The sequence below is a fragment of the Oreochromis niloticus genome, linkage group LG7 (assembly GCF_001858045.2).
Source record: "Oreochromis niloticus isolate F11D_XX linkage group LG7, O_niloticus_UMD_NMBU, whole genome shotgun sequence".
In the NCBI taxonomy this organism is placed as follows: Eukaryota; Metazoa; Chordata; class Actinopteri; order Cichliformes; family Cichlidae; genus Oreochromis; species Oreochromis niloticus.
The window spans coordinates 29,470,772-29,498,536 of record NC_031972.2 but is presented as its reverse complement, the minus strand read 5'-3'; the positions used below and the strand labels follow the sequence as shown (position 1 = coordinate 29,498,536).

The following is a 27,765-nucleotide window of genomic DNA, read 5'->3' as shown; positions in this document are numbered from 1 at the left end:
AAGAGCATGCAGATACCCCTGTTCTTTTTTTTTTTAAATTTGCACCTGGTTCCAGATTATTGCACAGACTTTATGAACCACTGATCTAGACTAATTATGTTTGTCCAGTTCAACATAACCTCTTCTAACTGGTTTTAAGGTTCTTCTGAAACTATAGCAGCCACCAATTTTCACTGATCAATGCAATTAAGGGCTTCACCTCAGCTGACCAACTGGCAAATATGCTTGATGAATTTCTGTTGTCTGAACAATAGTGTTTGATGTCTTTGCAACAAACAGTCTTTACTCTCTATTCATACTTTTTGGCAAAGCAGGCTATGTCAATGAAATCCACAAATAGATGCGAACACTGAATTGAAAAACTAAAATACCATTCAGCAAAGGCGCTAAAAGAGTAGAGAGTAATCAGGAGTAAACAGAGGGTCAATGTGTGGCAAAGCTGCAGTGTGAATGTGATAAGGATTTTGACTGTTTAGTCCAGCCCAATAGGCAACTTCAACAACAGCAGAATTTCTAAGACCTTAAGACCTAAGTCTGAGATGTCAGTGAGCTTGGTAATGAGCTGCTAATGCTGAGTCTCTCTCTCACAACACACACCTGCCTAAGCTTAGAGGTAAAGTTTAGCTTTCCAGAATGTATGTTTGGAGGTACCAGATATCACCTCAACTATAGGATAATTGGCTGCAGCATATGATTACACACTTGCTTGAGGGGTACTCTGTAATGGATTTATGCAGCAGCGATTCATATCATAGAGATATAGGATACATGATAATGAAAAAGGAAAGCAATATATCCAGTAAGAATAAAAAAAAAATCAAACATGCAGAAGTGGTGGAGAGGGAGATCAATCAACTCAGCCATTACAGTGGCGTGCGTAGCAGGTGGCAGTAAACAGTATAATGAGCCGCAGCATTATGATGAAAAGAACGAGAGCTTGTCAAATTACAAAGTCTGCATTTTGGCCCTGATTGAACTTGATTGGTGTCTTGTTTAAATGGGTGATTAAATGATAAGAAGTAAGTGAAACCGTTCAGCTGACAGCCGTCATAACTGTAGCGCTCTATCAAAATAAAGGAAATGTTTTGTTTTTGTGAGCTTAAATGTGTGTGGGATGTAAAAGTAGTGGTATAAAAGTCAGTCATATAACACAGGTGCTGCTGGATATGCACAAGTATAACATTTATACAGTCTCTAAAACTGGGAATGATGAAGTCAACTAGGATTTTAAAATTGATACCAACTAAAGCAACTAATCGTCTCAGACAAGTTTAAACCCCCGGTGACCTTGGCCTCAGTGTCATGGTCAAAGTTGAAGTTTTCTAAAAATCTTGTGACCACAATAAATCGAGAACAAGGTGACGTGGGTTTTTAAATTCATCCCATAGGTGCAGTCGCCTGTGTGAGTTCGAAACCTTTGATCGTGAGATCAACTTTTCGGAAAACACTCCTGAGGCTGAGGGGTAGAACTGGTGGCCAGTACCTTTTTTTTCTCTCTCAACCATTTAGAGTGGGGGTGCCTTGCATGTTTTCAGCACTCCTACTTTGCAGCATATATCAGTGTTCCTTGATTATGGCAAAATCAAGATTCAGAAATTCAGAAGGATATGTTTTGCTTAAAGAATGTATTTGTTTAAAAAAAAAAATGTAATTTATTGTAAACCATGTAAATACATAAAGAATCAGTAATGAAGTGATCGCCCTGAAGGTTTGCTTGTGGAAAATCTGTCATGACTTTATTTTCCTTTGCATTATTTTGGTTTGAGCTAACCACCTGTTAGCTCAAGTTCAGGCTGTAACTACTGGAACAGGGACTCATACTGATATTTCAGAATGAGGTTGCTGCTGTTAAGTCAGACTTAGATGGGACTCAGACTAATCATGAAATGACTGAATAGATGCAGACTTTAACATAGATCTGATGAAGAGCGATGGCTCTGTAAGCTGTTAGAATTTAATGTTCACATACCAGATACTATGATGCAAGCCCCGGGAATTATATTAAACATATAATCAAATTAGTGTAAACCAAGAAAGCTACTTTTAGTTGCTCCTTTTTCACAAAGGGGCACAACAGTGCTTGTTTGGATTTGACATATTATCCCAGATGTTTCCTCCCTTGGTAAAAAACAGAGATCTTTTGTTTAAAATGCGTATTTGTATTTATACTAAAGAATTAATCTTTCTTTAAACAAAATCTGCTAACTTGGTGTAAAACCTACTGAGGTCAGTTTATTCATATGTCTTAGTTTTTCTCACATCTCACATACCCTCTTCTCTGCTCTCAAACATCCTCCATGCTGTCCATTCAAGCGTATTATTAACCTAGAATAATTAGTCAGTGTGTGAAGTGTGAAAAACACATTGTCAGTATAAAGATACAGACCATGTCAAATCCCATAATGGGATAATAATGGGACACTAGCTAAATTTGTTGCATTGTTAAATACATTACCTTGGAAGCACCAGCAGCATTTTTGCCAACCAGTCTTGGGTTTGTCTTCATTACATGTGCTAGATTTGTGTCAAGGTTATAGTATGCCCTTGAGAATCAATTTCCTATATGGGGTAGGGATGTGGCTGAGAGCTACCATCACCTTTCTGCTGTTTCAGTCATGTTATGTAATGAGCTTCCTCTGCTCCCCTCGGACTTGATGTCATTATGGAAATGCATTACCTGGATCCCCCTCCCCATCTCTCTCTCTCTCTCTCTCCCGTTTTTCAGCTTTGTGCATCTCTGAACAGGCCATTAGAAATGGATTATAGGGCATTTTCCCATGAGAACACCCCTCCTGATGACCTCTTGCCATTTCTTTAGAACTGGACTACTATGTATCATTAAAGATGTAATCACTCCCACGACTCATGTCAATGATCTGTACGCACTGGGTGCTAGTGAGTAATGCCTAGTTGGCAGGGAGAATACAGACCTATTTTTTGTTGTATAAAAATAGTATAAACATTCAGCAAATATACTCAGCAGCTCTCATCCTGTCACCTTCTGTACTGTGTTAACATTTACAACTGTGAATTCTGTAACTCCACACGTTTAGCCATTTGAAAACATTACTATTAATCTTGTGTGGATACAAATGCAGATGGATGATGAGTTATTTTAATGCAAGGGAGAATAAGTATTGTGATTCACTGGTGTATGTGATTAGTCAGGTGTTTACCTGCCAAAAGGCTTCCTCAGGCTAGGGTGGTAATATGTTAGCAAACCTGGTGCCATGACATTAACAGGACAGCCACCACTGTAGTCCTCCTTGGCCCAATCCTGCAGGAGAAAATGGATTTAATTATATTTTTCAGTATTGTTTCACATCACATATGGCTTGATTTCATAGCAGTCATAATATTTTTGACAATTTATGAGGACATAACCATGGAACATGGAAGATACCATGGACTACTCCTTGACATTCCTGTATAGTATGCTAAATAATCTGTTACTAGTTTAATGTTTGCAACCTGCCTAAATCCGTAAAACTCTTATTACAATGATTCGATATTAAACATTTTAGTGAGAAAACTTAAATATATAATGATTCTCAGGCAGGGACCAAAAAGACATAATAACATCAGAGTTTTGATGATACAGAATTTGACTCTTTTTAAGCCCCAGTGAGGCCTAAAGTACAAAATGTAGCATCTGCTTTTCCTTTGGAAAATGTTAACTATATTGAATTATTTGTTGAGGAAAATGTGTAATACTAATACTAATCATCCAACACCTTGAATCTGCACAAAGGAAAACTAATCTTTCAACTTGCATGGGTGCCCACCTCCTAGGATGTCATCCAGTTGAAGAAGAGTAAGGATGCCTTCATGACAACACATTTAAATAACACCTTAGAAAGGACAACTAAATATAAACATAGAAATAAAAATGTTAGGGACTTATCAGTCAGTATCCAAAGTTCTGTGCAGATTTACTTATTCTCGTCTTTTAAATTTAACATTCTTTCTAAGATGGATTATTAAGTAGCAGATTAAATTTCTCTGTTCCTTTAATATCTAGAAAGTTCGTCACACTGCTTAGCCCAGAGTGCAGAGAAAATTTCTGGTGTATATTCTCTGTTTAGCCCTCACTCATTACTTCCCTGATGTTCTCAACAAGTTCTGTGGATTATTCAGTGACTTTAAGGTCGTGCCAGTGCAATCCCGCCATATTTTTGTCTCCACAGCTGCTGGTGAAGTGAATCATAGTTCTTAGGTTGCTTGCGGGATTCTGAGATTTTATGTAGATGTGAAAATGGAATCTAGCCTAGGCAACATAGATTACCATCAACTTGTCGCTTGTGGTTGAGAAGCTTCATTATTCACATTCTCAGTGGGTGTTTCTTGCCCTGACCCAGTATGTCCGCTCAGAATAATTGAAATGTCAAAGTCAAGCACCTCCTGTATCCAAATGTCAAAAAAGACCATGGGGGTCAGCACCAGCCTCAGTTTGTCATATATATGCACTTACGATTATATAGTACTCTCTTGTCTTACCACTTAAAGGTATTTAGACTACAAGTCAAATTTAGACTTGTACATTTATACAGTAATTTATTCTACTTAAAGCATTTTATCTGCCTCATATCCATGACCAGTTTAGAACCACTAGTTAACCTAAAATTGAGAGTAGGAACACGTTGGAGTGGGAAAGGAGAAACATCTAAGGCATTTAATATGTTGTTCATGTCTGGGAATATCTCTAAATGTAGAAGTTTTCCTTTCAACGATTTGACGTTTTGTTTTTCACTTGCAGCATACTTTTTTTAGGGGGTGGAGAGAAGCATCATCATCCTCAGACAGTTATGATTGCAGCTTGACCTGCAGTCCTTCTCCTTCATATCTCCTTGCTCAACTTTGTTATGGCTGCCATATTTCCCTCCAGTTAGGAGAAAAACCTCAGATGTTGTACTATTAACTGCAGCCAGTAATGGTGCCCATTTCTGCACCTTCATATGCTCCTCCAGTCTACTTCTTCCATGTTCATGTCATTAGCTTTTTGTGCCACGCTGCTAGCTTCTGAGTTGGTTAGCTATCACTGCTTTGTTGCTTTCCCCTTTTCCTTGTTCATGTAAAGGAGAATTAAGTGTGCCATAAACTGTGCCACAGCTGTAGCCACAGCTGCACATGCTGACAGTTATGTGAACCAAATCAACAGGTCAGTCTGCAATAAATTAATCCCATCTGCCAACCAAACACATAAATCATGACTTGACTGAATATTTAGTGAATATTTCATCACCATGAGTTAACATTAGGTTTTCCCCTAAAATAGACATGCAAAATGGTTAAATGCAAACTTTTCTTTTTTCAAGTGGGAAAAAAGTGGTGCAGGATATAAAAAAGAGAGAAATAGTTCATCAAACTGTATAGATGTTAAATATATAAATAAAATATAATTTATTTAAATAAATTATCTGCCTTACCAATGTATTCCTTTACAGACCATAAATGAATGTGCTACATCCTGTAATGCAGCTGAGCTATTTGGTTTATGTTTGACACATTTTTAGGATGACAGGCAGATTAAAATTAAAAATATCTTTCAAAGACAGTTTATATTGCATGTGCATTGTTTTTACCCAGGACTGTAGAAGATGTAGTATCTCGTATGCAAAATGGGTGATTGTGCCCCATTTGGAGACCCAGCCTACATTCAGCATGCTTGCCTTCCAGTGACTTATTTATTCAGTTTCTGCTTGTTTTGGCAGCATGTTTTTAATGCAGCCATCTAAAGTCTGCCATTGAACTTTCAAAATGTGGCCTTTTTTTAGCGTGTCCCTAGGGACTGTCACAAGTCAAGAATTACCTTGTTTATGAGCCTTATTTAGAGTCACTGCTATACTTTTTGATTCCATCCTGGCTTTCCTCCTCATTATTCTGACAGCTGATGACACAGTCATGTTAATTGTTTGTGTATGTTCGTCATTGTGGTCTAGGCAGAGAGAGAGGTGCTCTAAAGTAAATCAAAGCTAAGATAATTTGCCTATTATGGTGGTATTGCCATGAACTGAAAAATCCACTGGTTTTTCATTTCCTAAGGTGCTGGGAGTTCAGGTTTCTTGTATTTCCTCATGCAGTCAACACAAGAGCCAAACCATGCTGTGCTTGTGGCTGAGATGTTTTAAAAGCGGAGTAATAAGAAGCAGTACTATCAGGAAAATAAGAATAACAGAATGCAGCAGCTACTCATTGGGAATTTAAAAGGGCAGGTCTGTTAACAGAACTTGTACACTTTCCAAACTAGAAAGGGATGCAAATTTGGAGGGTTTTAGACACAATTTATGGTCTGTGGAAATGATTCCAGACTCACTGTGAAACCCCAGTGAAGTCTAAAATAACTTTTAATTTTTTTCTTTTTTTCCTAATATAATACAAAAACTTTATACCTTAAGAATACAAACCAGAAAACAGCAAAGTGAGAGAGAGAGATGGGATACATTTTGGCACTATACGGAACCACCTTAAACTAAAAATATTGTTTTATTTCACCAGACATTTGGCACTTAGCACTTACTTTTTCTTCGTAATGAATGAAAGATGCAGCCTCAGGACCTAGATATTTGACCAGACTGGAAAGCACAGCATTTTTCCTTTCTCCAACCTGTAAACAGAAAACAGAAACAGAAATGTGTGTTGTAACTTGGCACTTTCTGTAACTCAAGACTGTAACAACATGCTTTGTGCTGAATGTATTGTCTAGAAACCATTCCAATTTGGACACAAGAAGTAAAGAATTTGTGCAACTCATTCTCACAGTTGTATTAGCACACACGATGAGCAGCTGAGGCCTGGCAACAAAAAGAGATGCAATAAAAGTCATTTAAACTTTGCCTGTGTTATAGAGATTTTAGGAAAAGAATTAAAGCCAAACATGTCATGTTTTTGAGTTTTTCTGAAAGTGACATTGATCTATTACAGTAAATGTATGTAAATCAAACACAGATGATTTCCTAAAAATATTTTTATTTGTAGTTTTTTTATGTTTCCTAATAAATTAATAAATAATACATTAATTTTTTGTGTGTCACAACAGGTCACGGATTTCTCCTTTACACTCTGACCGGCTCTGCTAACATCAGTCTGTCATTCTGTTTGAGTTTCTCTGTAAAACCAACAAAGAATGGCCTCCTATTACATAAAACATGAGCTGAGCAATAATATTTATAATTCAGGAACGTTGTAGTTAATTCTAATTTATTTATTTATATATATATTTATTTATTTATAAAGACTTGAAATCAACGAAGGTGAATGAAGTGTCAAGTTAATTTTGGAGTCATCCCATTTGCTCCAATAAACGGTAAAGTTCACACTATTTTTTGTGCAATCTTCAATCCCCTGTATTTCTCCATTGGGAATGTTGGCATACTACAAGAAAAACAGGCAAAGAAACAGCATCCAAGTAAACATTTAAACAAAATTAAAACTGCAACAATAGAAAGCCAGTGAAGTGCAAGAGACCTGAAAATGGAAAAAAAAATACAGAAAAAACAAAGCTAAAATACATAAAATAATAACAAACTCATACTTTATAACAGCGCATACTGTGCGTAATTGCATGTCTGATGCCACGTCTACTCACATATACCACCATAGTTTGGGGATTTTTTTTTTTCTTTTGTTGGGGAAGTGGAGTTTAATTATTTAGCATCCTACACAGAATAAACCAGCAGGGTGATAGTTACTCAAGAGCTTTAGCCAGTCAGGATGACTTAAATGGCAAAAACAACTGTAGAGATGGGGCTGAATATATTTATATTTTTATGTAAAGGGAAACACTGCTACCTGTATGTATGTATGTATGTATGTATGAATATAGAAGGAAAGAGTGTAGGCTGTGTGCGAAAAGCGTGTTGCAAACCACTTTAACCATACTCACACACACATTTACAACACACGCTTAAAGGCATATAAAGCCTGCATTCTTCCTATACCAAAGCTATTGCTGAAAAGAATTTAAAGGATTAAGACTAGACTTATTTTTAAATGTTCTTTGTTAAGAAATAACAGATTGGTTGGCCAATAACATGAACAACCATGCATCTTAAATTTTAGTTAAGTCATTCTCTTTTTTTGTAGGTTGCCTTTTACAACTTAAACCTTAAACTTAAACCTGGTAACAGTAACTATAAACACCTTCCCTTTATTTCTAAACACTTAACCAGCAAAAAATACCCACTGTCTATTTTTAGGGATGCTCTTAAAGTCTTCTTTCTATCATACAGGTAAGAAACACTTCTGTCTGTTATTTACTGTCAGTTACTGGAAGCTTGCATCAGTACCCCACAATTCTCAGTCTAAAGGCAGTGCTTTATCTGCACTCGGTTGATGAGCAATCTTGAGTGCAGTTTTATAATGCTGCCACTGAACAACATCATTTTGAGAATGCATTCTATGTGGCTTTTTTCTCTAATGCAAACAAGACTTAACCCTAAATATACCCATGATTGTGGAGTTCTTTAGTTTATATCTACTAGCAATGGACATCCAAGTAAAAGCAAATGATCCTGATGGTGGAGGAGTATGCAAGATTCTGCTTATTAAACATGTTGAAAATACTGTCATGTGACATGTGCATAGAAAATTACTTAAAAGCCTCTCTACAGATTTTTTCCATTACCTCTTTTGATTCCCAATGAGAAGCCTGCTGGCCAGCAATGAATCCTACCAGAGCAGCATTACCAAAAGGGCTGGTGGCGTCAAAGGTTACACAGAATGGACACTCGGTGGAGGACCCTGCCACTATTTCCCCAGAAAAGCCCTTCTCCCTCCAAAAAGCCTGCAAAGAAATACAAACATTATTAGCATCATCAATAATGGCAACACTTTAATACTGAAACAAGCTACAAACCATTTGCATACACTCATTCCTTGATTACACGTTGGGGAAATTGCATTAAATTTTGACTGGATTAATTTGAAGGTTTGGCAAAAAAAAAAAAACAAACTGCTTTGTCAAGAAAAACTGTTTAAGCTAAAACAGAGGGGAGCTATCACAGATCTGTCTGAAAACGATAAAGAATACCTTCTGTGCTTCATGATTAAAGTGATAATGTCAGGGGGAAAAATATTCTTTTGTGCTCACATTTCCCTCAATGTCTTCAAATTTGAAGATAAATCAACAGAACCTTGTATTGATAACTTTTAGTTACACGAAGTTGTCAGTGGGATATTGGACTGGATATTTTCACATCCAAATGTGAAATATTAAATTAAAGGAAAAAATTAAAGAAGCACAGTGCACCATGTGGTTAGCACTGTTGCCTCACAGCAAAAAAGTCCCAAGTCTGAATCCTCCACCTGGCTGACGCCTTTCTGTGTGGAGTTCCCATGTTCTCCCTGTGTTTGCGTGGGCTCTCTCCGGGTACTCTGGCTTTCTCCCACAGTCCAAAGACAAGCAGTTAGCGGGGTTAGGTTAACTGGTGATTCTAAATTGCCCATGAGTGTGAATGGTTGTCTGTCTCTGTGCTAGCCCTGCAATCCTGCAGGGCTAGCAGGGCGATAGACCCTGCAGATCTATTGCCCTGATAAGGATAAATGGATGGACGTATAGAGAGAATACCCTTCATGAAATCAGGATCGTTTACTGAGCACTTCTTATGTACCATACAGACAAGCTGTTCACACAAAACCTTAGTATTAAGGTTGAGGTCCTGTGCTGGCCACTCAGTTATTGAATACCTGTTGACTGACCAACTTCTGTAAAAATATTTGCATAATTTTTGAACTTCGCTTTTGGTTTCACTTTAGAATGATGTTAAACCATAGTAGTTGGGATCAACCACCTCTTCCAGCATCTGTGTATTTATTCTACATCTCACAGCTGTTTTTCTTTTGGGTCAGACATCTCAAACACAGACTGTTTGTTCATAGCACATTTTCCAATCCAATTTTTGTGTCCCTTTGCCCATGTTGATCTTTTTGGCCAATATCAGGAGTGGCTTTTTTCTTTGCATCTCTACCCCTTTTGAGACTGTTATCGTAACCTAAGCTGAAGCTCCAGACATGCAACTACACTAGGGAACAAAAAGCAGTGCTTCTTTAATCAGCAATTACCATTACTGGCAAAGGCTTTTTATAATGATCAATCTGCCTTTTAACATGACAGCCTTAAATTAGGTAACACATCACTGGATGGGCCTCTGTATAGTACATCTATGTAGTTATTTTATAAAGGAAAATCCTTGATATCTGCTGATTAAATATTAAATTGATTCCTCATTAAATTTCTTTCAAAAACAACTGATCCAAAATCTGTCAGTAATTGTGGGTTTTATTGTTTTGTTTTTAAGAAATCTATGCTTAATATAAATATACAGTCTGTGACAGCTTTGTTTTACTAAACAATATTATAATATTAGTAATATTATCAAGTATAATATATCATAGCTAATGCAAATTACATGTTCATATGTGTAACTATAATTTTATTTTCATATCTTGGAGTGTTGGTAATTTGAATACATTTCATGTATGTGAAGACCATTCTGTGGTAGTAAAATAGCACGAGATGTACAAATGTAATACAAATGCTTCATAAAATTATGATCATTTGGCTCTGTCACACACACACTGTGTTGCTTTCTGGCAATCTCATAGCCTCATGTAATAATAAGTAACTTTAATGTTCTTACAGGCTTTTGGGAAGTAGGGACTTTTTTGAACCTGCATCAAATAACACTTTAACTTTTTCTTTTAAGAATTTATTCACTTTGCGACATGGGGAATTTTATAAGAAAACATAATATGACTACTGCTACTAGCAGCACTGTATCAGAAAATATTGTATTACTAATGCTACTATGTATTCTGCATTTACATTTGTATAAGCATGGGCTGTCATGTTTGCATCCATGTGAATTTAAATGTGTGTTGAGTCATCCTTTTATGCTGCATCTCTCTAACATTGTGATCAGTGTCATTGTATAATGGTAACTGTGATTCTGAAAGCATATTTCTGGATCTTGCTTTGAATTTGTATTCTCTCTTTTAATTATCATCATTGTATTTTTGCTCAAAATAAATAATGACTTTACTTAATACATGATTACTGAAGACTTGGTTTCAATTACAGTTTCCTTTTTTGGATCTTGATTAGTTATTCACTGCTAAGAACCCCAACAACCACCCCCAAAAGGCTAAATAGATTTCAACCAAAATGTGCTTACATTGTGATTGCAATTAAGCTTTTATTTCTTATATTTGATATTTTTTATGTTTTATATATTTTATGACAAATTCATCTATTATCTACACAGGGCATATCAACTCTCCCACTAGAGTAGTGTAGGCAGGCTAATTCAAATGCTAAACAAGCATCCAATATGCTGGTTTAAGTTCACCTTATTTCCTATTCTAGAAACAATCAGAAGAGAAAGCAGAATATGGCAAGACAAATGCACTATATTGCCAAAAGTCTTTGTGCATCTGCCTTCACACACATATGAACTGGAGTAACATCCCATTTTTAATCCAAAGGGTTTAATCTTTGATGCGTGCTAGCCTTTGGAACTATATCAGCTTTAACTCTTCTGAGAAGGATTTTCACAAGGTTTATGAGTATGTTTCAGGGAATATTTGGCCATTCTTACAGAAACACATTTGTGAAGTCAGGTACTGATATTGGATGAGACAGCCTGTCTCACAGTCTGTGCTCTAAACCCATCCCAGAGGTGTTCTGTCAGGTGGAGACCAGGACTCTGTGCAGGTCAGTCAAGTTCCTCTATACAAAGTCTTTATGGACCTTGCTCAGTGCACCTGTGTGCATTCAGGTTGGAACAGGGAAGGGCCAAACTGTTTCCACAAAGTTCGGAGCATGAAATTGTCCAAAATGTTCCTTTCGCTGGAATTAGAGGTCAATTGCCACTTTTTAGGAGTGGCAGTTTGCTCTGAAAAACAACCCCACACCATAACCACTCCTCCACCAAACTTTGTACTTGGTACAATGCAGTCTGACAAGTACTGTTCTTCTGGGAACCACCAACATCGCATTGCCAGAGTATGTCTGGCACAGAGAACAGAGAACTGTGATTCGCCACTCCAGTAAACAAGTCTCCAGTGCTTTAGAGTCCAGTAGTGGCATCATTTATGTCACAACATTGAATTTGGTGATTTAAGGCTTGGATAGAGCTGTTCGGCCATGGAAACCCATTTCATGAAGTTCTCTACACACTGTTTTTGATCTAATCTGAAGGCCGTATAAGGGTTCTTTAGCAATTAAGTCTGCAGAAGAACTTTGCACACTTTTCACCTCAACATCTGCTTACCCTACTTTGTGATTTTGCATGGCCTCCTACTGTACTTCATGGCTTGGTTGCTGTCATTCCCAAAAATTTCCACTTTGTTATTATAATACTAACAATTCACTGTGGAATATTTAGTACTGAGGAAATTTCACGGCTGGACTCGTTGCACATGTGGCATCCTATCATGGTGCCATGCTAGAATTCACGGAGCCCCTGAGCAGCCTGCTTGATGCTTGATTTTATACAGCTGGGGCCATGGAAGTGAGTAGACCACTTGACTTCAATGATTTGGATGAGTGAGTAAATACTTCTGGCAATGTAGTTTAGCTAGCACTACGCTGTTTTTTCTGGTGAAGTGCTTATTTTATTACATGTCTGCTACATCTCACTTACTTGTGAACATAGTTACTTCTTGAACCTTGTTTTGGTGTGTATACATTTTATCGCAAGGCAAGTCATTTCTGACACTAATCCACTTCTGAGCTTGGATGCACACAGGCTATTTCTATATAACATGGTTATGATTCATGCTACAGTTTTTGTTTGTTTGTGTTTTGTTGTTTTTTTTTTTAGACTAAGACTACTTTCACTCCTGAAAAGATTGAAGTACTTTTTCTAAGATTTAGATCCTGCAGGGAACATTCTTCTGATTTAAAGACTGTATTCCATGATAATGCAAGGTAACAATAGGCAATCATCTGTTTATGCTGAAAATGCTAATTCCTTGGACTTGCACATGTGATCTGGCAAGAGCATTTCAGTGAACTGCTCCATCAGCTGAGTGTTTTCATAGGGAGAAGTCTGCTGCCATCTGTTATCAAATTGCCTCTGTGATTTCCCCCGGTCATGGGTTGGGTTTTTTGAATCACTCCCCGCTGAAATGTCTCCAGTAGGGAGTCAGGGAATAAGAAGATGGTGCCCATCTTTAAATGTATTCTTCTTTTCCCTCCAGTGGGGACGACTGACTGGTCATAGCTCACTTGACATTTGAAGTAAAAAAAAAAAAAGAAGCTAAAAGAACATTTCTGCACATTTCAGTATTTATCTTGTGAATATTATGCAAGAAAGTAAATAGAAATAGGAAAACATTAAAAGAAGGATAACTTTGTATGTATAACAATAAATAACCTTCACTGTATGTTCTTTAAAATGGATAAGCCTCTCACGAAGCTATTGAGGTATTTGGCCCATTCCTTCATGCAGAACTGCTACCACTCAATGACATTTGTGTGTTTTCAAGCATGAACAGCTTTTCTCAGGTCTAGAAAATACACCTCAAGAGGCCTTGGCCTCAGTGAGAAGACTGGGAATCACTGTATTTGCTTAGTAACATTTTTTTCCAATGTTCCTTTAGATCAGTGTGCATCCTCACCTATGTCAGTATATTGACACAATTAATGACAAGGGCTAAGGTCTGTAAGGTATATGTTGAAAAAGACTAGGTGAATACCAATCAGGTTTGATTTCAAAATCCCAGAGTAGCACAGGTGAGTGGAAATTCAGCTGTTTAGTTTTTGTTTTTCACTATGAAAACTGCAAAAAATGTTTAATTACTACTCCCAATAAATAAATAAATAAAGCAAACTAGATTCAACCAGAAATTGGCTAAAATGAAGTGCAGAAATGAAATGGAACACTCCACCACGGATTTAGATGTTCAAAATACTAAAAACGACCATTAAGGTCAATAACAGTGGTATTTTGTAGGGAAAATGAGATAGTTTTGTCCCTCACCAAGTTGTTAAAGAGCGTTTTCATGTTGACATTAGTGCAGGATGAAAGCAGCTGTACATACACATGTAAGACCACACAACAGTAGTGTTAAAACATCTGATAAAGCAAATGGGTGCACCTACACCACGGAATGTACTTTTTTTCTACTTTTATACATGAATAGTCAGATGCAGCTGGCAGCCAAATTAGGCACAAGGCATCCTTTGGTGTCTATGTCTTGACCCACCAGCCGTGATAATACTGTGCACAAAGAAATAATGGTGCTCTTTTCAAGAGCTACAAAGAATGAACTTTGTTTCTCGTGATGATTTGTTTCCCTTCCATTCATCTATACTCTTATTTCCTTCAGCCTGTCAGGGAAATGTATATGCTTTACATCTATTATATTTAACCTTTTTAAACATGTATATTTCAGACATATGACCCATGGCTCCTGGGCTACAACTCATAATCGTAATTGATAAAAGTAAGGTCTCCATACATCTGAGACTATAGAATTTCTGCAGATGCACAGGAGCAGAGTAAAAATTAAACCATACTGTCTATCAGCGAGCAGTTTTTCCGTGTGTTTATTGGAATCTTAGTGCATCTTGCCAAGACACTGATCAAATAAATGTTTGCATGAGCACAAATTGTTTTATGTTCTGTACAGCTGACAATTTCAGTTACTTAACAAGGCACAAAAGCATTTTGTTAATTAACTGTGGTGTTGTAGTGGAAGTGCAAAATGGATTAGATTACACAAATCAAATTTCATGTGCTCGAAGCTTTTTGTACAGATTGTTGTCAGATTGATGTATAAATGTATCAAGTTAGTTATTTGCTGTCTGATAGAGACTCCTGCTTACCAAATAAATATTTTTAAACAATTTTTCTACCGGAAACTGCAATTTGTTTTGTTATTGATATACAATTTTTGTCTGCAATTAAAATCAGCTGTTAATTTCCCCACATGTCACTGTAACATATGGTATTTTTTTTTAATCAAGCAAAGTGCAGACTTCTAGGGAAACCCCTTGTGGATTCTAACATTTATTTGAAATTTATAAATCTATCAGCAAAGTATTTTTAGCTTACCTTTTTATACCCCCGCCATAAAAGGCTGAGTACTGTTGACACCCCACTGAGGAGGAGGGGGGTGTAGTGTGGACACCCAACTTTATGAACTTTGTTGACTCGTTCCTAAGTTATAAAGGATTTTGAAATTGGTACTACTATCTACTAAATCTCACCCTAGTGACTTCAACCTCAACAACAAGGTTTCTGAAAATCTTGTGAACATGATAATTCAGGAATGAGCAATGTATATGTGTATATGTATGTATGTATGTATGTATGTATGTATGTATTTCACATAAAAGCTTTTTCATCTACAACCAACTTCATTATCGACCAACTTCCAAATTAACTGGAAAGAATTATATGTAACTTTGGCTCAACAGATTTGAAGGGAAAAGGGTTATCATTTAAAACAAATGCTTCTTGATTAGATCGTCATAACCTTAATCATGTAAACATTGCTTCTGTGTGTTCTTGTCTTTTTTTTACTTACCGTTTTGTAGGTAATAATGAATTTTATCATATGACCCACAGGCATGTTCTGAGTAAGGAATTCTCTCTGGCTGGGCAGGGCTGGTTGGTAGTTGATCTTTGCTGGTGGGAAAACAAAGGTAAACCATGAATCTTAATCTGGACTAGTAGTTAAATAAACAGTGTGCTTTTCATATCTATTTTAACACTTAAAGTATTTTTATTCCAAGCCTTATTCACTCACACATTCATAGAGGTGCTTTTTTCTATGTCCTAATGCTTTTAACTTGATATTCACACACTCACACTGCATCATGTGCAGCTTGGGGTTCAGCATCTCAGCAGGGACACTTTGCCATGCAGACTAGAGGAGCTGGGGATTGAACCACCAACCTTCTGATTGGTAGACAACCTGCTCTACCTCCTTACTGACAGCTGCCCCAAAAACTGCCCTCTAGTGCATCACTTTCACTGATCTTACTTCATGCGCTTTACTATAAACCACACTATAACACATAGACCTAATCTACTTTTGGTTTTTTTTTCTTTTTCTTTTGAAACACAGAGTAAAGGAACAAAAGAACAAAAGAGCTAATCCTTCTATTGATCAGAACGGCTTTATCTTTAATCACTGACTAGCATTAATGACCTTCTAAATAAATCGCCATGACCTACTGCAACTCTCCCTGCTGCTTGGCTTCAGAGTACTAATCACAGTGCTTACATCTGTTAAAGCTCAATCTCACTGATGTGAAGGCAGTCAAGTAACTTCATCAGTACCGTTAGAGTTAGCGTATGTCACGCATAAAGAGAAGGCAAGCTGTTTCTGTGCTTGTGCTGGCAAGTGTACCAACATCTGGCTAGAAGCCAGGCTTTTAACGAATGAACCACTGGAAGATGTGAAACATCATTTTGAAACCGTCAAGGGCCTGTCAGCAACCTCAAAATAATGCCCTCAATGCAGAACAAAATTTATGAGCTTAAAGCAGTATAATTGAAAAACAGTGACATGATAAGTGGCTCAAAACTAATTTGACATGGGCACCTAGACATTCAATTGACGGCACTGTACACATGACATAAGACCTGTCAAGTGGTATCTATCCATAATACTATTTTTGACACCATGCATGCTAAGTTGATGGCAAGGGACGTCTTTTACCACATTTCTGTCAGACAGCTGTTGAATTGCAGATAAGTAAATACAACATACACTGGCATCTCACGCTTTTGAACACAAAAGTGCAGTGAAAACACTATCATCTGCTCATAAATATGCTAATCTGTTGTGACACTTTAGTGGAACTTTGCTACCGCAACTCAAAATCACAGTCAAATCAAGGCGACATAGGTAAAAGTATAAAATGGGAACAATGCAATGGCAATTTATGCACTTACATAAACATGAGCGAGTGCGAGCAAATTTGCCTATTTGAGACAGCCATCAGCTATTTGCAGCAGAAAGAAAAATAACACTGTTATCTTGTCTTTTTCAGGTATCCGATAATTTCTGTTCTTTTTACTGTGGAGGTCCCCTTGTTTTTGGCATCTTCTGAAAAGGTGGGTTAAATCATAAAGCTTTGACAGCACAGATTTCAGTATATACACAGGATAAATACTGATGATTTTCCCTGTCTGACATAGAAGTGAAAGAGCCACTTTAACAATAACAAAATATCCTTGACTCCAGAGCATTTAATTGTACACTGTTGGGCTGGCAGCCCTTTAAATTGCACAGCCTAGCAACTGAGAAAGTAACACATTTTTGTAAAATTAGACCTTAATAGAGGTGATGATGTTTGTGCAAATGTAGCATATTCACATTTTTAGTAGTACTAAATAAATGGCTTTACATAAGGCAATGATGGTCTCTTGGTTCCTTACTGGGTCCAACACTCAGGGGCTGACAGTCTTTTCAGTTTTGATCGGATAGTCATTGTCCTCACATTATCGTTTCTATTTGCCTGCATGGACCTTGTAAAATGCAACATGTGTTACATCTATTCAGTGGTCTAAATAATATTCGTCTCATAAAGACGGTCTCAATTTAGAATTATAATAACCTTAGCCATGATGCTAATTAGTATCCTAAACTATTTGAGTGAAAGAACGCCTTCTTTAGTTTGACAAGTGAAAGTTGCAGTTGAAGATCAGAAGATTTACATTTGGACCAGACATTGAGAAAAATTGAAAGTTCCTTCTAGTATGCTGACACCATCCTCATCTACCGTCCTCTGAAGCACTCTAATTTGACAGCTCATCAGACTTCTTTTTTTTTTTTTTTTTGCATTACACTGTCATCTATGCAAAACAGTGCCAAGTTCAAGAGCATCTCATAGCTTCCAAGCTATCTGCACAAATGTTTGTTCCTGACCCTTAATACTCTGACATCTGAGGACACTCCTTCCCCTCTGAGTGGTTTCCTTTCAATTTTTCATCGTCATTCTGTCTGTCTTCATTTCATGTCCTTCCTTTTAAAAAAAATTCTGGCATTTGATCCTCTCTGACTTAATTTTTGTGAATGCACTCCTGGACAACAGTAACCACACTTTCTCAATTTCTTCTGGATGTGACCTACAAGTCACATCTGCTTTTGCCTTCGGCAAGTAAGGCCTCAAAATTTCCATTACTTTTTCACTGTGAACTTTTAGCACAGCATACGGTACCGGCACTTTCAGTGTCTTTGACTGTTAGAAGGATGAGGAAAGTGAAACTTGAAAAGCCACTCAAATCAAGACATAACATCAAAGGGGTGATGATTCAGAGATGCAGCTTCTGAATGGCAATTTATGAGGAGTGGTGCAAAAAAAAATCCTTTAAAAAGTTTGAAAAAAATGACTCAAGTTTAGTTCCCACCTGTCTTTTTGCAAGCTGTAAAAGATAATCATTTCCATCCTCACAAAAACAACAGAGCAGTCCACAGCGTAAGCCTCAACAACCTGCTGTGGAGAAAAGGGGAAAAAAAATAGTGACACATACAACTTCTTGCCAGGTAACTGGCTAAGATAATTGCATCTGAAAATAGAAAAAAAAAATTAATGTGTCAGCTGTTTGATTGAAACAAAGGAGGAAAAAAAACACAGTTCTGGCCATAATCCTGGGGAGGTATCCATACCCAGAGCTAATTTAAAAGATACAGGTAATAATGACAAATGAATACCAAAGAAATAGCAGTCGCTACTATCATAAATCTGTAAGGCCATTAGAGATGGGCAGCACTCTTCATCAACCACTTAAACAAAATGTTAAAGATGGAGGTCTGTATCTATGGCCATGTTACAGCACAGACCCTTTATTGAATTACCTATGCATCCCCTTGACACTTATTGAAATTGAAGGCGCAGTAGTCGACATATACACCCTCCCCCATCCATACCTACACCACTGTTCGAGTTTTGCTGTTGGTCTAAGCAAAAGTGGACTTGAGGAGAGTGACCTCTGAGTCCAAAGCAATTTGTTTACTAATTAATTTAACTATGCTTTAATATTGAATGACTTTTAATTGCTTGTGAATACCTGACTGTAATCTTGACCACTAATTTTAGTGCCAGGAAACCATGCCTTACAGTTTCTGAATAGAAATGAGAAGCTAATTAAGACATACTTTTATGCAGTAATCTCTTATCTGGGCAACAACTACTTGGTATTTAGTATTACTGTTTGACTGTACCACAGGGCTGTGCAGGGCAACTACAGTATAGTGTTGTTTGCTGATGTTATCCCATCATACTTTTAAAATGCATACTATGCAGTGCCCATACAGACAAGTTTTATCTATTATTTATTGCAGCACTGAATATTTTACCACCACAATAAAGGCATGGCAGTTGAAAATGCTCAGAAATGAAGAACGGCATGTTTGAGATGAGGTGGTTTCATTAAAAAAAAAAAACCCTATTTGATTATACTGTATCAGTTAAATACAATCAAGCTACACTGCACACACAAAGTGCATTAAAGCCTTAGTGACAATTTCTATTTGTTTGGATGCAAAGGACTAACCACAGCTTTTTAATGATCAGGTTTAACCCCCCCAAAAATGTAGTTTGTTAAATGGTCATTTCAGACAATTTTTTTATATCATCATTTTTATCTTTCAAATACTAACATCCCTATTGACCTAAAAAAAAAAGAAGAAAAATCCAGTAACGGTCAATCTCCAGTGACAAAAGATCATATCGACCATGGTTTATCCTTCCAGGAGACCAAATTTTCCATAGCAATTATCCATTGGTCAATGAAGGTTTGCAAAATTACAGCTATGATTGTCTGTTCTTCAAACCTTCTATATTACTCATCAGGAGAGATGTAAAATATAAAGAGAGAGTGAAATTTATTTCCACTGAGTTTAAACTCAGCAAGATAAAAATCACAGTGCGTTAATTATCTTCACAATCACTTTAGCTCCCACTTCATGTTTAATCCCTAAATTAGGCTCCATTAGTTTCATTCACAGCACAGCAGATACTGACCTAGAATCCTGACTCATGCAGTGTAAGTTGTCAAAATCATTGCTAATGCACTGTTTACCCATTTTTCTACTAGCGTAAACCAGACCTGAATGGCACACTTCCTCACCATTGCCCAAGCCTCTTCTAATTACAGCAGCTCCTCCTGCACGAGATGTGCATCCCGCTATACTCAGGCACTCTGAGTTTGCAGTCTTTGAGAACTTTAGCTTCACCGCTTTCAAAATAAATACACACAGACAAGCCCACACAAACGTGTGCACTCACAGCATGTTCTACTAAGAGTTTCCTGAAATGAGGAACAGTAATACGGTGTGAAACTAAATGCTAATTTAGCAGCTGCAAAGCTCTCTGTAACTGTTGCTGAATATTGGAAGGTATGCTTAATTGCATTATAATAAAAAAACAAACAAACAAACAGAAATTTAAAAATGCTTTTCAGGATTTTGATCTTAGTCTTATCTAGTCTCAGACTCTATAAACATACTAACCTATAAACTATTTCGTAAGAAAAATATTTTACATGTCCACATTTCAAAAGTCAACACATGGCAACAGATCCTAATTCCACATTCATCATTTTCATGCATAGCAATCTCAATATGCAGTGTGACAAAACAGTTCATAAATCATCAACATGAGTGAAAGAAGGAGTATCAAAAAGAAAAAAGAAAAAAACCTGACGGGACTCATTACAAAAGATGGATGGATGAACAGGGAGGTAAATACAGGAGCCGGGAACAGGTCTAAGATGATGTATTAGAAAACAAATCCTGGTGTGTGTGAATATAGTGGCACGTCTTGATGCCAGGCATCCTGTAGACTCAGAAAGTTTTGGGGGTTTTTTCACATTTTGTAACCAGCTGCCCATTACTGGACTTGAAAGCAAGAGACTTTACAATTCATTTGAAATGTCAGCACCAAAAATCTGTAAAAGAGACAGAATTGAGGTGCAGTGTATGCAGCAAATATAATTTTAGACTTCAGCCGTCGAAGAGAGACTTGGTATCATTTCGTCTTTATCGTCAATCCCACCTGTCTTGTTCTTTCTCACACCCACAAATCACAAAGCTGCCCAGGTTTACCCAGTTCCCAGAAAATTCAAACTGAAACATGTCACAAAGAGGACTTTAAGCTGCAAACCTTTCTTAAATTTACACCCAACTTCTTTTGGAAGAGGTGACGTCTCAATCACTGGGTTGACTTTGGCATTCAAGAGTCCCTGTCAACCTCCCCACACTGATTTAGGGCCAAAGTGTGGCACTGTGGCATACGAGCCAGAGCAATCCATGCTGCATAATTCAACACTGCTCTCAGACCTGTCTCATTAAGGATCCTGGCTTTGGTCCATGGCTCTGACTATGAGGCTTTGAGTGACAGATCTTTTGCCAGCTTAGTACAAATAGGAACAGACTCAGTATAAGCCTGCACTTCAGATTTAGCTTCAGCCCTTTCCAAACCTGGCAAAACCAAGTGTGCTTCCAGTCATAACTTCAACCTGCATCAACTCCACCCTTGGTGTGTGTCCTACACATGACAAGCACCAGCAGGAAGGCAGAAATCAAATCAACATCAACACAATTTTCCACTATAGCTGATTAGATGCTGGGGTGCAGGTATCTCTGTTTCCATACGAGGAAAATAAATCAAGGGTTGAGAAAAATCCCCATATATTGTCAGACAGCCACGAGTAAACAAATCACCTGTCTGTAAAAATAATTTTATATCATTGCTTTCCTCTGAATTTTGGTTCAGTTAAAGCTTTTGGTTTCTCACATCAGTCCAAAATATGTATAGCATTCCCCGCTTTAGTAACCTGAATTTAGAAAGGTTGGTAATGGCGTCTTTGCCACTTTCAACTTCCCACAGCTAACGGTTGTAGGTCATGTTAGACTCCAGTTAAAGTTTTGGCTTTAACATTTGCTGTGGTTCAAAATCTAATGAAGGCAGTCCATGAGCTGGCGACCCGAGTGTACTTCAGCCAAAGTGGCTGCCACACTCTAGAGCTGAAGAAGATTTAGGAAAATCATAGATTTATCTGCATGGACGCACAGTTTGCCACATTTGACAGACAGATGAGAGAGAAGGATATTTGCCTTCTGCATCACTGAGAATTTCATTTAGCAAGTTGACAGAGGTGGGAGACGCACACTGACCTGCCAAATGAGGGGGGCAGGTGACAATCACAGCTCTGCACAAGAAGGTGTCTGTAGCAGTCACCACCCTGGCCCACTCAGCATCCTGTTTAAACACAAACAGAAATACAGTTTTATTTTAAAAGCAAGTCGCACGGACTTGCAACTAAATTTCATTTTGTTTGATATGGTAGAGCTGTTTTAGGTTACTTCTTTGATCGATTTTGGATATAATTTATTTCCAATACAGTATACACAAAATGAAGTTACTTGCCCTTAGTTGTTTGTCCCTTTGTACTGTTGATTTACCTTTTTTTTCCCAACACAGTTGAATTCTGGGTTTTTGCTTTCCATTAAGCCATATTATATAATCGTCTTGTTATATATGTGTTGTATATATTTGTTACATTATGTGATCCGTAGTTCTTGGAGAATGACTTCTTGAGGAGAGTTGTTAAATGACAAATCATTTTTACTTGTCTGTGTTCATTAAGTATCCCACTAATGTGCTTTTAGAGATCTTTTTAAATGAAGAAAAGTCTGGATTACACAGAGTGGTCAGTGAGACTAGAAAAACAGTATATAAAAGCATGTACATTACATTACAGCACATTAAAAGAAAATCCTGTAGTAAGGGGGTGTGGTAATTATTCTGTCAGGTCTATTTCTACTTTTAGAGGGTGGGGTCACAGCAGATCATTGCAAAGTTGCTTTGAGTGGTTAGCTCTATCCTCATAGTCTAATGGTATTGGCCATTTCCAGCATCATGATGACTACATTGATAATGGCAGAGGCGATAACTGAATGCTTTGAGCGTATAAATGAAGTTAACCACATGCTGTAGTTTCACTCACCAGTCTCAGTTTTGATTGACAGTTTTCTAACTGCTACAAACTTAAAACAACTTTTAAACGGTGGTTTATGGAGGTAGAAGAGGCAGTGTCAAACTATCAGAAGTAGGAATTTATGCAGACATTTACATCTGAAGATCTGAGATGCAGCTCTTTGTTTTTTGAGGGGGTTTTTTTCACTATTTTGTTTTTTTGCTGTTTCTCCAAGTGGCAGTGACCGTAATTTGCTGGATGTTCACAACTTGGAAAATTGTGGTATTGTGTTAACACAAAGCTTTTATAGAGGTGGTCACACATACTGATTATCAGTTAATCAAATGCTTTTGATTAGCAGCACCTGGTTATTAGTTACCTTCTTAATCACTAAGAAACCAACAACAACCTTTTATTTGTGGCACTGTTTAAAGCACAGAGTTACAAAGTGCTTCACAGTTTGGATAAACATATTGTGTCATATCAAACATATGGTCTTCCATTTATTCCTACATATTTTCACAAGCATAGGTGAAATTAGATGTCAAAATAATGCCAAAAATAATGGAATAATGATTAAGGATAAGACAAGCTATTAAAAAGAGTTTTCAGCAGCTTGTAAAAGAAACCACTGATTCTGTAAATCTGATGCAGTACTCCAAAGTTTAGGAGTTGAAACCTCAAATGTGCGGTTGTCTTTTTCCTTAAAATATAAGACCCAGATCAGATGATTAGAGAGGCTGACCACAAAAAAAGGTCTCAGTAGCTTATATATGCAGGAGCCTGTAGCCATTTCGCGCTTTACATGTTGTTAATAAAAAATTCAAAATGACTCTGACTTACTTATTGCTTAATGACAGGCTTGGATAATGATGTGCATACCCCCTGCAGAGTGTTCTCCTTTGGATGTTGTAAAGGGGTCTTTCTTTATCATGGAGCCATCAAAATGTCCCTGCTATCTTCCTGATGGATTTGTTAGAATGGCTTGTTTCAGTGACATTGAGAGGTCCTTTGACCGCATGCTGTGGGTTCACAGAAACAGTTTTCAAATGCAAATGCACCACTTGGAATCATCTCCAGACCTCTTTAACTGCTTAATGTATGAAGAAGTAACAAAGTTATAGCCCATACCTCTCCATGAAGCAGCTTTTGAGTCAATTGTCCAATTACATTTGAGCCACTGAAAGTCAGTGTCTGCATATAAAAATGGCTTTAATTCCTCAGCAGGTAAAGCAATATTTTTGTTCAATCCCTTAAATTAAAGCTGGTCTGATTTTATAACTTCAGATGGCGTCCGACGGAGTCACCAGACACATAAGTTAGAGATAATGGCTGTGCTTTGATTTCAACTGCATTTAGGTGTAAAATAATCATTCTCAGCGAACGTTAGAAAGAACAGAACGTCTGCACTGTGTGAGAAAGAAAAATAACAATGACTTTCACTCGTGCACCTACCTCTCCAGGCAAAGAGGTTGACCTCCAATTGCAAAGCACTGCTCATGTATTTTTAATCAGTGAGTTTTATTTTAATTTATTTATTAAAATTTAATTGTAGGGGGAAAAAACAAGCTGCTTCCTTTCTGATTCAGCATACTTTGTTGTTATTGACCATTTTTTAGAAACAGACATGCAATGGCATGAAGCTATAAAAACCAAAAATGGAAGAATTCTTTCACATTCTTCAGTTAAAATAGCAGTTTTTCAAATATGTGTTTGCATGAACCTCAATTCAACTTGAAATTTTTGATTGTTCAGTGGCAACACTGGGAAATAGGGTAACGTTATTAAAAAATGCTTTCAGAGGAGGCTGAAGCTTGGCATTTTGATTAAGAAGTGAGCATTTTTACTTAGTCCTTAGTAGTACTCGTTTGTGTCCATGCTTCACTAAGGCATAACTCCCAGAGTTACAGCTGAAAATTTTATAATCAAATGTGAGATTTTAACCCTTGTCATGTGCAGTTATTGTCATGTTTTTGTTTTCTGATTTCTTTGTCTTGTTTTTTTTTTCTTTTTTTTTTCTTTTTGGCAAGGCCACATGCCTGTCGGCAAAAAGTTCCTGAGTGTTATCGCAGTCTCACCAAATGGGACATCTCTGTGTGAAGTTTTTTGAGCTTCTCTTGCCTGTATTCATTTCCTTTCTGTGCTTTGCTTCAGCTTAAGTGAAGTGAAAACTCCCAATTGCCCGTAGCTGTGAATGTCAGTGTGAATGTGTTTGTCTGTCAATACGTGTTAGTGCTTTGATAGGCTGGTAAAATGTCAAGGGTGTGCCCCGTCTTTCACCCAGGCTATGCTAGTACACACTATTGCCTTTTTGTGACCCTTTACTTCATAAATGATACAGTTTTACTTTTAGATATTATTTAAGTGATTAATATTTATCAGGACTGAGTATATTTTTCATTTGATTGTTTTACTTTACACACTTATTTTAAAAACTTCTTGCTTGAGGTACCTTTTTAAATTTTTTGCATGTAAGAAGTAAATTTGCAATGAAAGACAACATAATTTAAGAATTTTGTATCTTTATAAAAAGATAAATAAAAGTGCAGGTTCCTTTCCTGGTTCTCTGTTTTGCTTTGTTTGTTGCAGCAGCCCACTGGACCATGTATTTAACAGCAAAGCACAGTGCTGTGCAAAGGTCTTGAGCCACCTTTCATTTCTCCAGAAACATTATTAAAAGATGTGCAAACATAAATGGAAATACAGTATAAGGCAAAGATGACCTTTATATAAATCTAACAAAACTTGAAAGCCATGACCACCTTTATTCTTCAACATAGACTGAGCTCTCTTAGAAGAGCTTTCTTGTTATTTCTTTAAGTACTGTTCAGCAATAGCTCTCCAGGCAACTTGAAGAATATTCAAAGCTGTTCTTTGGATGTTGGTTACCTTTTATTCCATTCTCAGTAAAGATGATCCCACACTGCTTCAATTATGTTGAAGTCTAGGCTCTGGGGAGGCCAATCCATGCCTGATTGTGTCCCATTGTGTTTTTCTATTTACAGTAGATATGTTTTTACTGCATTGGCAATGTGTTTGGGATTATTTTCATGCTGAAAAATGACGCCATTGGCAATCACATGTTTTTCAAATGGTGGTGTTTTCAGTCCATTCCTTGTGTAAACCAGCTTACCTCAAGCTTTTCTCCCCTTTTCTGTTTCTTATGAATGGCTTCTTGACAGTCTGCCTCCATTGAGAACTTCTGATGAGGCTTCAGTCAACAGTAGATATTACACCTGGAGGGCCAGATGCATCTCTCAGGTCCTGTGTCAGGTTTTTGCTGGAATTTTTCCCTATATTTATTAAGAGGGCATGACTTTCAGATACTGTTCATCTGCTGTAGAGAGTTTTTTTTTTAAGGTCTTCCACTTCTTCTCTTCTCCTGCATTTTTCCAGTTTTCTAAAACTGCAAATCATGCCAGGATTTATCAGCTAGTAGCTCTTTAGGAATAAACTTGTTGGTGCAAAAATACTATTTTATGTCTGTCAAACTGTGTTACATTTAGCATTTTTCATAGTTTCAACAAAAAATTAAAAAATGGGAACAAATTGTATTTTTGCGACAAGCTGCTAGTGTCACAGTGCCTAAAGGTACAATTTAAGATTGGTTCTTTGCTAAGTTGTCTGTTATGTTTAGACATAACGGTGGTTCATCACTCGTGCTATGTGCACATACTATGCTTAAATGATTCATGATTACAAGACCTGGACTGGAAAAGAGTGAAAAAGCCACCAATGTTCAAAGCAAAAACTTTGAAAGACCTTCACAAAGCCTGGAGAACAACTTTTCAAGACCACTTTGAAAAATGACAAGAAAGTCTGGCTTCTTGGAACCAAAATCCAAAGAAATAGAATAGAATAGAATAGAATAGAATAATCCTTTAATTGTCCCACAGGGGGAAATTTGGTTGTAACAGAAATGAGGGGTGGCTCAAGACTTTTCTAGGGTAATGTAAATAAAACACAACTCGAGCAACTGAACTGTAAAAATCACCAAAGAGTGAACTAACTGAACTAACAGAGCATGCAGAACATTTTGGTTACTGCCTGTAAACTGTGTCACTAGTGACTGACTCCCAGGCCAGGCAGATAACCGGGTACTAATGAGAGGCGTGATAACTGAGAAAGGTTGAGGGAGCATGGGGCGTGAAAATGAGAACAAACAGCCCAGAGTGTGGAAAGGCATATATAGTCATCCAACCTGAAGGGGACTATGAGTTGTGGTTCAGAGACGTGAAGTGTTTCTTTTATTTTTGTTTTTGTTCAAAGTAAATATTTGTAGCATATTTATGTCGGCCCAGATTTTGTGTCAAAGTTGATGGCTGTAGCTATGGGTGGGTAGGTTTTTTTGGGGGGGGGGGTTCAAACAAGAAAATATATTGATGAGAAGCACTGCATTTACATGGAGCCCTCTTAGTCTCTCAGCTGTGGATAAAGGAGACATTCAAGCAGAACAGACAGGGCCTTCACATGAGACAGCCTGTTTCCCTACTGAGGAAGCTGTTATCTCTGTGTCGCGCCTCATCAATCCCTGAGTGAGCCGTTACTGTACCCTACCTGCCATATGGCTGTCACAGCACAACCCAGCCGGACATTCTTCCATCCAACACGGTCTGCCAGACACTCTGAAAGCTGTTGGGTGCCTCCCTGTGGAGAGGCAGATATTAGACTTCAAGGTGTGCTTAAAAACTATTATTATTAATTAACAAAATGCTTGACCCCTGCAAATGATCAATTTTTCTATACATTTCAATTTGAATTGCTCTCAAGTGTATTTCTAGGAAAAGTTTCCTGGTTAGTCTTCATAAGCCAGAAAACTGACTTC

The 27,765-nt window shown here is 37.3% G+C and overlaps 2 protein-coding genes and 2 long non-coding RNA genes across 4 annotated transcripts in view; 2 read left to right on the top strand and 2 right to left on the bottom strand.

Moving 5' to 3' along the window:
- vsig8a (V-set and immunoglobulin domain containing 8a) overlaps positions 1-27,765 on the top strand; it is a 74,345-nt gene that overhangs the window by 16,798 nt on the left and 29,782 nt on the right. The gene's annotated exons all lie outside the window — the stretch shown is intronic.
- si:ch211-127i16.2 (probable flavin-containing monoamine oxidase A) overlaps positions 1-27,765 on the bottom strand; it is a 40,285-nt gene that overhangs the window by 6,995 nt on the left and 5,525 nt on the right. Inside the window, exons 6-11 of the mRNA XM_003440238.4 lie at positions 27,498-27,587; positions 22,138-22,222; positions 15,535-15,635; positions 8,624-8,782; positions 6,518-6,604; positions 3,177-3,277 (exon numbers count right to left, since the gene is read on the bottom strand). Of these exons, the coding sequence (XP_003440286.1) occupies positions 3,177-3,277; positions 6,518-6,604; positions 8,624-8,782; positions 15,535-15,635; positions 22,138-22,222; positions 27,498-27,587 (623 nt within the window). The remainder of the gene's footprint in view (positions 1-3,176; positions 3,278-6,517; positions 6,605-8,623; positions 8,783-15,534; positions 15,636-22,137; positions 22,223-27,497; positions 27,588-27,765) is intronic.
- On the top strand, positions 15,576-17,872 carry LOC112847346 (uncharacterized). The gene is made up of 2 exons (XR_003220852.1): positions 15,576-15,652; positions 17,009-17,872. It is a non-coding gene; the product is annotated as an uncharacterized LOC112847346 (long non-coding RNA).
- Positions 23,155-25,934, bottom strand: LOC112847348 (uncharacterized). Its single transcript, XR_003220854.1, has 2 exons — positions 24,072-25,934; positions 23,155-23,962 (listed from the first exon to the last, which is right to left on the bottom strand). It is a non-coding gene; the product is annotated as an uncharacterized LOC112847348 (long non-coding RNA).